Raw genomic sequence first — 10,376 nt, 5'->3', positions numbered from 1 at the left:
ATCACACACATCAGTGAGTACACGTCAAGATATAATTAAAATATTAATTACTACGGTAAAAATATATCATAGGTTTTTTCAGGGTAATTTTATCCCTAAGAAATTTTAAATAAAAACAAATATTGATACTAAAGAAATTTACTATGTAAACAATGAGTCACTCACCACCTTAAAATTGAGATTACAGGAATGTCAATCAAATACAAAACATTTTTATTTCGTGTATTACAAAAAATGGGCAATTATGGATTTATTATACAAACTTAAACATAAATGTATATTAAACTTATTAACAAAGGATAATATGACTTATTCGAAAAATCAAAATGCTATATAATAACTAAAAGTAACTAGGAAACTTGTGTATAAGAAGTGTGCTACTTGTAAATATATAATTTATGCAAGGATAGACTTAGTTGTTGCTTAGAAATAAAAATAACGTATTACTTATTCATACATCGATTGCAATTGATGATTGGTGGACACCAATAAGAATCAAAAACTAGTTATACCTACTATAATGCACGTGTACGCATAGAGGAGACTTACGATTACACTAATGTTGGATGGAATATCCAAAGTAGGTTTCATATGAAAATGAATTCTATCTAGAATTTTTATTTTATTCAATATCGTATAGAACAATATTAAGTCAGTATTTCTTTAATTCAATAACAAAATTAATCACTTAGGTCAGTGTTGACACTTATGATAGTCTTAAGGTGTACTATCTACCACCAGCTCTGAAAGGGGGTAGAGCCTTATGAGAAGAGCTAACGCGAAACTTACAGACACTCTTTTTAATCTTCAAATCATTTACAATGTGGTTCATACAATAATATTAATATTAATTAATTCAAACTTAAAATCTATCATTTTAAGTTTGAATTAATTGTAGATAATCCTCACTAATTTAACGTATTTTGTTCCTCACTTTAATTGCATAGCATAACACGCAAAAGGAATCAAAAGTAACGTATTAAATCAAGAAAGTGTTACTGTTTTTCCCAGGTTACCAATGACTTAATAATATGTTTATAGTATTAAAGTGTAAAAAAACAACCAATTGCAAAATGTACACAACGCAGAAAAAACATCTATTAAATTATTGAATGTAAATACTTGCTTAACAATTTATATATTTACTAGTAAATGGAGTAGTTTTAATGACGTTCTCAATACAAAAAGCGTTGTTTATACTCTACCTCACTGGTGGGCAAAGGTCTTAAACGATAGACTTCACATTTACTTAGGTCCAGGGGTTCCCAACCTTTTCTTAGTCCGGGACCACGTTTATATTATTCTTGCTAGCAGGGACCACTTCGTAAGCATATCAAAAATAAAGTGTAATAATCATCCAGAAAATGATTAATTTTTAATTAATTCGCGGACCATATAATTTTGACTTCCACGGACCACTAGTGGTCCTCGGACAACTGGTTGGGAACCACTGACTTAGACCATTTTATTCTATTTCACTATGAGCCCCTCAAAGGGTACTAAACTATTTAAGGCAGTTGCGCTTGCCGGTTACGATCGATGGATTAAGCAACCCTTGGCGTGGACATTCTTCAGATAGGGTAGATAGTGGTATTTGATCTGCACGAGAAAAGTCCGGCCCGGTTGTTGTCTACCAAGATAAATACAATTAATGCCTTTCGGGCGGCTTGAACTACTTTGACAGTAGGTTGACCACTATCCATGCGATAAAATAAATAAAACTTAGTACCTCGATCGAGCCGCCCATAGGTAGATGCGCTCACCAGTTGGCAAACGATCTGTGGGTTTAGCAAATCCTGGCGCGGTCATACCATAGATGGGTGACCCAGTAGTGGTATTTGAACTGGGCATAACCGTGCTTCGGAGGGCACGTGAAAGTTGGTCCCGGTTGTTGTCAAATAAGATAACAGTCGTTAAGCCACGTCAAAGGCCTTCGGGCGGCTTGAACAACATTGACACTCGGTTGACCACTAACCATACGATAAGAAGAAAACCGAGTAAAAAACCATCCGACTATAATATCTAGCCTTCCGCTTTTTGTATTGAGAATCATCATCAAAACGTTTACAATATCTATCAACACTAGATCACAATAAACGCGTAAGAGGTACGTAACCCATTGAAATAAATTATATTACAAACCGACTCTCTGTAGCCGGCGCAATGAATGCTATTGAACCGATTATATCCACCGCGGCTCGAGGAACGGCACCTGAGTACCATATAAAAATCAATTAATTTAAATATCTATATTTTTATTACTATTTTTAGAAGGTTTTGTGGTATACGAACTTTCTTTAAAATTAACTACTTACAATTTACTTTTCTTAATTACTTAACTTAATATTATTCTAATTAAAACATTCGCTACGCTTTCTGTGCACGTACTGGAAATATTTTATTTGAAATCAACGTACACAATTTTTGAGTACGCCATCTATCTGGGGCCAAAGAAACCAATGTACAATATAGTTTCAGCACATAACGCGTAGCAGATTTTTATATTTATATTTAGAGTTAGAAAGAACACTGCCACAACGAAATGTTGATCTGTGATTATTTACACTAGATAGGTATATTCCTATTTATAATTACTTTAAAATAACTGTTTGTATATCCAAGTTCACTTCGGGTTCCATACTCCTTCAAGTCTAACAAATATGATGTCATAAATACACCCTTTTGATATAATAGGAAAAAAATTAGTAACTGAAATTTTACAGCAACTGGTGGTAAATAATCGAGTTGAAATGGAATATAATGTAACAAAGTTCATTATTTACCCACTATTACCGTAAAGTACTCTGACGCTTATGGGCGTATTAATAAGTATGTTTATATACTTTCGCATTGCAGGGGAATAAACGCGATCATACATTTTTCTTTTTTACTAGTTCAGCAAATAAAGCAGGTCTTAGGCCGCCTTGATTGCTGTAATTTCCGTGTATGACCTCATATTAACAGAACAACGCGAATGAGTAATCGTTTGGAACGTATGCGTACGTGCACGTTCGTATAACTTTGAAAAGACTAACACTGATACGTCTGGGAAGAAAATGCCACTCTTTTATTTAAAACATTATATGTATCCTATTCTTTCTTTATCGCACCCACAAGGTAGTAATCGCATGCTTTATCATAGCGTATTTTTATCGTAAGGTTTATTTCAATGTTTAAAATCTAGGCGTCACTATTCTCAAAACACCTATAGGCTATATTTTGTGAATTACCACTTAAGTCAAAACTTAATATAATACAGACAGAGTTTATTTATTGATATTGTATAGACAAAATGGATACTGTTGGAAATGTTTATGTTATTAATATTATGTTTGTCAGACAACATGAAAATTCTATAGTTATTACATGTTTCATATCTTTACTACACATTGCACCGAATTGCTCTAATACAGAAACATACGGATATACATTACAACACCTACTAATCAGGATTTGTCATATCAAAAATGTTTTATTAAATAACCTATGCCAATGAATGTGTAGGAAACAACATGAATTAGCATCAACAATGATCAATTTTGCCTATACAATATCTAAAGTAAATCGTATAAATAATCTTACGTATTTAATTTTCTTGTTGCATAGTAGTCCTATTGAAGAGTTCCTGCGTGAGTCCGCTGAGGAACATGGGTATGGAGCGGTTCTGGTGCAGGTGGAGGTCCACCAGGTCGGTGAGGGTGCTGGAGTAGTCCGTGTGAACCATCTCGATGCCTTCGTCTACTAACGTGAATGTTAGGTACTCGTCCGGCGCGTCCGCGTACATACTTGACAATCTGGAATATAGAAACATAGCTTGAATTGCTAGTTATAATCTTTCATCATTGATAGAAACTTGTCCTTGTACTTATAGACAACATAAGCAGCTAAAAAGTGTATGATACTGGCACATGTAGAAATGGTGGATGAATTATAGGGAATAAACTCAAGAGTAGATTAAATGGAGTTGTAGAGCTGTACTCTGAAAAGTTACTATTTACTGCAGTGAAATAATAATAATATGCTAATACATTGGTGGTCGTTTTTCAACTAATGTTTGCAAACCTTGAAAAATTTTACAGCTACAGGTTAATATAAATATGAATGTCTTCTCTGTTATGCTAAACTTATAATTGTAGAAGAATGAGACACTTACTTGTAATTATTTAGTCCAGTTCTGTCAATTTTATAACCTAACAGCATATAAACTACGTCTCTGTATTCTTGTGAGGCCGTCGTGAACTCTTCTTTCATCCTGAAACATAACAAAAATACCCTTAGGAAAAGAACATACACTTCAAGTTATAGCAAGTGACGTAGTGTTTGTACACGTGTACGGAAAAATGTATACGCAGGACATAACCCAAAACGACCTACGGTTTAAGAAAGAATTTAATCCAAATTACTGTTTAGATTATCCAAGAAGTAGGTACCAGGTAGGAATTTATAACTGACATAAGTGATATAATTGACTTAAGCGTATTTCGGCCGAGCTTTAAGCAAATTATAAGTAGAAACTCTTATTTGGTAATTGAGGATATTTTTTACATTATTGAAGACGCATTCATTCCCTATTTTACTACGCCAAAATGATACGCGATATATGTTAGGTGTTACATACACATCACAAAATAACACCATATAAACCTTCAAGTCGTAAAAGTATAGAATGATGCATAGTAGCACAGAATATACATAGGTTTCGACATACCGTCTAAGCTTGATCCGGCTGCTCTCGAGTTGCGCCATTATCTTCTGCAGTTCATCTGAGGATACGTTCCTGAGCGCCGGCGAGCTGTTCATCTCTAACTCCGACTTTAGTCTTTTTATCTGTACAACATTATCAATAATTTGAATACATTAGTTGGATAGGGCATTTAAGGTCAGAGGGAATTTGAAAGAAGTTTAAAATCCAAAATGTATGAGGTCTAGAGCCAACTGATGCGTAAATGAAGATATTGAGTCTGGCTCTAGCCATTGATATAACTCCAATATTGAAGTAAATTGTACTTAAAAAGGCGACAAAAAGCCTACCTCCTCTTGAGCAGATGCTAAGTCTTGTTGCATTTCTTTATGTGCTGCAGCGGCCGGGTTATCAGCAAGATGTAACACCTACAAGTAAAATCATAAATTGTAAATCGAAATATTAAAAAAAGTTTTATACAGGGATTTGTGCGGTAAAGAAAATGTTGTAATAAACGACATCTATACGTGACAAGAGATAAACGCAAACGTCAAAACCAAACATTCAGTGTCGGTGTTTGCCTGATTCTTGAACGAAAATATTTTTCTAACTTGTATTCAACGCAAATAAAACACTATAAGGAAAACGTAAATATAACTTTATTATCACGTAATGACGTCATTTTACCTAACACATAAATAACTATATCTTCACTATAAAGAACTGTTAACTGTCTTACGCTTCACAATCGATAGAAGTAAGTAAATGCGAATTATTTATAATAATATAATACATATAACTTGCAAAGTAGTCTTAAGTTAAGACTTTCGTCCATTTTGTGTGAGATTCAAATGCTTGTTCACTGTCAATGAGAAATCAATAGTATAAAAGGTTAGTATCTTCAGTGGCGGTGGTCACCTTGGTTTGTCCCTGCGCGGCGATCTTCTCGAGCTGCTGGTGCAGCGCGTCCCGCTGGGCCCGCAGCTTGGCCACGTCGCGCCGCAAGCCCTCCGCCTCCTCGCGCCACTTCGTGCACTCCGCGCGGACACTCTCCACCACTACACGACACATAATTATAATAAAATATATAACTGTTATATAAATTAGATATCAACAATAATACTATATATGCGAAAGTCTGTCTGCCTATTACATTTCCAGGGCTAAAAACCATTTTAATTTTAAATTTGGTATAAAGATAAATAGTCAAAGACCAGTGAGAAGTAGCCAAGTCGCGCGATGTTTTCAGATATATGAAACAAAATCGTCAAGCAAAGTCAACACTATTTCGTGGAACATTTATTTCTTAGTGTATCCTTGACTATATGGGGCTGAAAGTGAGTACACAAGCGGTGTCGGTGCTAGAGAGTAGAGTAGAAGGTATTCGTTACGCTTGGTGGTGGCGGCGCTGTCGTGGGTGCTGAGCAGGTCGCGGTAGGCCTGCAGCGCCTTCTCCAGCTGCTCCACGCGCGCCGCCAGCAGCGCCGCGTTGCCGGCGCCCGCCTCGCCGCTCAGCGTCACCGTCAGCTCCTTCTCGTAGCAGTCCAGTTGCTGCCTGCACAGTTACATACTCAATAGCAACAGACTGTTTCAACTCCTTATCACTATTATTGTTAATCCGGACGAATCGCAATTGTAGTGTAACGAACGTAAACAAACAAACGTACACGTATGTAGATCCTTAAATACGTACAATAGGTGCCTTTACACACACGCTCTTTCGCGCGTGAAATGATAATCGCGCGAATAAGGGGGTGCAAGAGAAAAGGAGAGAGCGCGCGCCACTCTCATCTGACAACCCCGCGAAAAAAACCGTGAGCGAAGAGCGCACCGTCTTTCCGGTACGCTTCTAAGACCGCACGCTAGAGCGTGTGTGTAAAGGCGGCCATTGTCGCAAATGTTTTCTCGAAAACAACTATTAAATATCAAGAAAACTGGTAAATCTTAACTCTTGTGTAAAATAAGAATAACAAAGTATTGCTGATATCAATACACACTATAGCTTTATTAAATCAAAAAGAATGATAAAGACAGGCTCAAACTTTTATACAAATTAATCTTAAATAAATAGTACCTGTAGCTGTCCCTCTCCCTCGTGACTAGCTGCAGTCGTTTGTGCAACCTGTGGATAAGACTCTCCTGGTTCTTGCGGACTGTTTGAATATCGTTCAGCTTGCCCGTCGCCTTGTCGCGCTCGAACTTTAGAGTAGCTACTTCCTACAACATTAATAAAAATATTAAGTATCATAACAAAACATTAACATCTGATGTGTTTGTATAATTTGAAGTTTATGGATTTCGAATCCTAGGAAGAAGATATAACAGGTTTTTCAAGCAACATAATGAAAGTGAAAAGAACTTGCAATTTGTGCATTTGAAATTCACTAAAATAGTTTTATTATCACCTGTTTTAATTTTATTTAATTCAATTAGATGGTAGTCAGATAATGTACCTCAGTGAGTTGTGCGAGTTGTGAGTGCGCGTGTGAGGTGGCGGCGGTGGCGCACAGCTGCGTGTTGAGCGCGGAGTCCAGCGCGGTGCCCAGCGCGCCCGCCGACTCCACGCCCGCCGCGCGAGCCACCGCCGTGTACTTGTCCAGCGACGACTCCAGCCGGGCTATCTTCACCTAGACACACAACATTTTACCTCATTAGGACAAGTTGACTGTACGTAATAGAGTAATGCTAATAAAAGGTAATGTAGTTATAACAGAATTTAGTCACCAAATGGAACTGCGTACGACGTGCACGCATATACGCACAACGTCTACACCTACGTCCTGTGGGATATTTTTTATAAATATTGTTCACAAGGACTCATTCCGTGTCAAGTAAAAATACCAAAAAAACTGATTTCAATGATCAAAACTGTTTTCAAAATTTTTTTCAAGGACTAACACTAACTAACTCCCTTATTCTGGAAGACACTTGCCCAGCAGTGGAACATTAATGGGTTAAAAAAATGTCTTACTAATCTATATTAATGGTATGTTACATTGAAATATCTTTACAAAATCACATCAATAACATTAAAAAGTACTAATTGACTTACTTTAGCCTCATGTAATTCCTGCTGCACAGGCTGCAAGGCATCAACCCTGGACTGCAGCTGATGCACCTGTTCTTCCAGCAACAGTTTGTTGCACACGGCGTCTCTGAGCGAACGCTCCGTCGCACGAAGTCGTCCCACCTCAGCCTCTAGTTCCGCCATGTTTGAAAGGCGTTTTTGCGCAGTCTGTTTAACAAAAGACAATATAATAATATATTACTCACTATTTTTTGCCTCAGGGGTAACACGCACCGCAAAAAAGGAGATATGAGCTTCCTGGGAACATATCTCTGCATATTTTACTCAAATTTACTATTTAAACCAGTAAAAGACATAGACGCATAACACTATTTCGAAACAAGGAACAACAAATCTATATTTTAGCAAGAAATTAGAATGTTTTATTAGAAAAATATATATTAACTTAAGTTGACAAAGTGTGACTGCTTTCACCACAATTCTGGTGGGTATATGATCTATAACAGTATTAACATCTATTTGCTTATCAATAGACACCTAGCCCAATGAGTAACTCTATAAATCAGCTCAATTGAGAAATAAAAGTACTTTATCATACCTTAGCCTGCTGTTGCCAGTCTTTATAAGAGTCTCTCTCATACTCCAGCTCCTTGAGCTTGTTAGTGACTTGTTGTAGCTCAAAGGTTTGCTTCTCCAGTTGAGTTCTCAGTGTAGTGCACTGTTCTGCCCTGCTTGTCTGTTTTGATACCTCCTTTTTTAACATTTCTACCTCTGATTGTGCACCTTCAAGAGCCTGTATAGTACATAACATTTAAAGTATTAAGGTTTTGAGCACCAACTGTAGTTTATCTTATTTCTTCTTAATAATTAATTTGTTATTCTGATGTAAATAAACACTCCAGGGCCAAGTTTATTCCCTTTTATTGTATAAGTATAGATACATTTTTCATACATTTGCTATTACTTCAATAGTAAATGTATGAAAAATTTGCCTGTCTTCTGGATGTACTAACCAATATTTTTACCTAAGTGGTGAAACCAACTATGAATATTCTTAGAATAACATTTTTTTTAAATCATTTCAGAATTAAATCAGTTTTTAAGAACAGTAGCTGCCAGTTTTTAAACTAAGATTGCTTATAGTCACAACTCTTTAAAATGATACTAAGTGCATTAATGAATGTGAAAAGTACAACAAAGTTATACATCTAAGTATACACTACAGTCACCTGCAACAGTTCATCCATGTCCTTCTTCATCTCGGACACTTGGTCCTTGCTGCTTACATTGGCTTCAAGCAGTTTGTCCTTCAAATCAGCTATTTGTTTGAGCAGCTCTCCCTTCTCTTTGTCCCAGTGGGCTTTGTTTTCCTTGTGTTGTTTCAGAGTCTGAGCAAAAGTGTATCATAATTCAATACAATTTATTTGCCACAAATAGAAAAAGTGTTGGATGGTCCAGTATAAAGTGTGCAAATCTATTCAGCTTGGTGTAATAGTATACCCATTTAGGCCCCAGTGTGCATATTTAACCCCTAATGGGATCTTTGCCATTAGGGGTTAGGGGACTATCAATTTTACGAGAATGGTGGGCTTGACAAGAGTCAAAGCAAAATTGATAGCACACATTTTAGTTATAGTGGGAATAAATATGTTTTTCTAGCAGTATTTGAAAAGAGGTTGATATGATGATATATGTATGGAGATTTTTGTAGCAGACCTCACATTCATACCTCAGTGTACTCATCTTTGAGTTCCTGTTCCCTCCTCCTGATAACTTGTAGCCTGTCTTCCATATCAGAGAGGGCTTTCTCGTCCCTCTTGTGCTGATCTGTAAGGGACGCCTTCTCTTCCTCAAACAGAATCTGCATCTCCTTCCTAATAGTGTGCTGGTGGTTGATACGAGACTCCAACTTTGTTATCTGAAAAGTAAGAGGAATATAATATGCATAACCATAAAAGTCATTGTTAAGTAGTTCAACAAAAATTTTCAGGGTAAAATTGAATGCTTCTAAGCTACCAAATGTAGAAAACTTTGAGAGAACAAGAATAAAATCAGGTGCATAAGTTTAATAACACAGAATAGCTATCTTTTCATGCAAAGACGATACACCAATGTTTACCTGAGCTTTTGCAGCAATCAAATCAATCTTCAATTTTTTAACTTCCCATGGAGATGGAGGTACAGAGACTGGGGTCGAGTTGGAGTCAGTCCGGACACGTTTTTCAGGTGTACATAAGTCAGAGGCACCAAGACTAGACTTTCTTTTCCCCATAGATATTAGGTTAGACAAACCTGGAATCAAACCTCTGAATTAAACAATGAATGATCATTAATGTACTTGCTAAATGCAAGAATAGATGCCTTATTCATACCTTCTTTGATTGATTGATTACTATCAGAAAAATTCAGTTTAGAAGCAGCCGAAAGTTTGTCTTTCGGCGGGTCATTGTTAATCACCCGCCGAAACGGTTCTAAGACATCGTTAAACAAAGACATGTCTCCCTCGCGAGCCATTTTGTTATTAGCCAGTTATTAATTATATATTATATTCAAACTAAAACCATTATCAATTCCAAAATAATTTATTAGAAAATACACAACGCATTTCTTTACACTCTTAACTTCCACAGATTACAGAAAAGGTGGAAGCTTATTGACGTTAAATTG

General features: G+C 36.4%; 1 protein-coding gene across 2 annotated transcripts; it reads right to left on the bottom strand.

The window, feature by feature from the left end:
* Nucleotides 1–122: 122 nt before the first annotated feature.
* LOC142979859 (mitotic spindle assembly checkpoint protein MAD1-like) lies at nucleotides 123–10,331 on the bottom strand. Of its 2 annotated transcripts, XM_076125071.1 has the most exons (15): nucleotides 10,082–10,331; nucleotides 9,829–10,001; nucleotides 9,439–9,627; nucleotides 8,939–9,097; nucleotides 8,308–8,502; nucleotides 7,734–7,916; nucleotides 7,135–7,308; nucleotides 6,756–6,898; nucleotides 6,073–6,236; nucleotides 5,600–5,739; nucleotides 5,032–5,109; nucleotides 4,709–4,827; nucleotides 4,154–4,252; nucleotides 3,583–3,794; nucleotides 123–2,212 (listed from the first exon to the last, which is right to left on the bottom strand). In XM_076125071.1, exons 1-14 carry the CDS (start codon nucleotides 10,221–10,223, stop codon nucleotides 3,587–3,589), a joined length of 2,166 nt encoding a protein of 721 aa, XP_075981186.1. In that variant the 5' UTR covers nucleotides 10,224–10,331; the 3' UTR covers nucleotides 123–2,212; nucleotides 3,583–3,586. The 2 variants fall into 2 exon arrangements, with proteins under 2 accessions (XP_075981186.1, XP_075981185.1); XM_076125070.1 differs by having other exon boundaries at nucleotides 123–3,794.
* Between the last annotated feature and the right edge of the window lie 45 nt (nucleotides 10,332–10,376).

The sequence above is a fragment of the Anticarsia gemmatalis genome, chromosome 17 (genome assembly GCF_050436995.1).
Source record: "Anticarsia gemmatalis isolate Benzon Research Colony breed Stoneville strain chromosome 17, ilAntGemm2 primary, whole genome shotgun sequence".
NCBI classification, from domain to species: domain Eukaryota; kingdom Metazoa; phylum Arthropoda; class Insecta; order Lepidoptera; family Erebidae; genus Anticarsia; species Anticarsia gemmatalis.
This window is presented reverse-complemented; position numbering and strand designations above follow the sequence as displayed.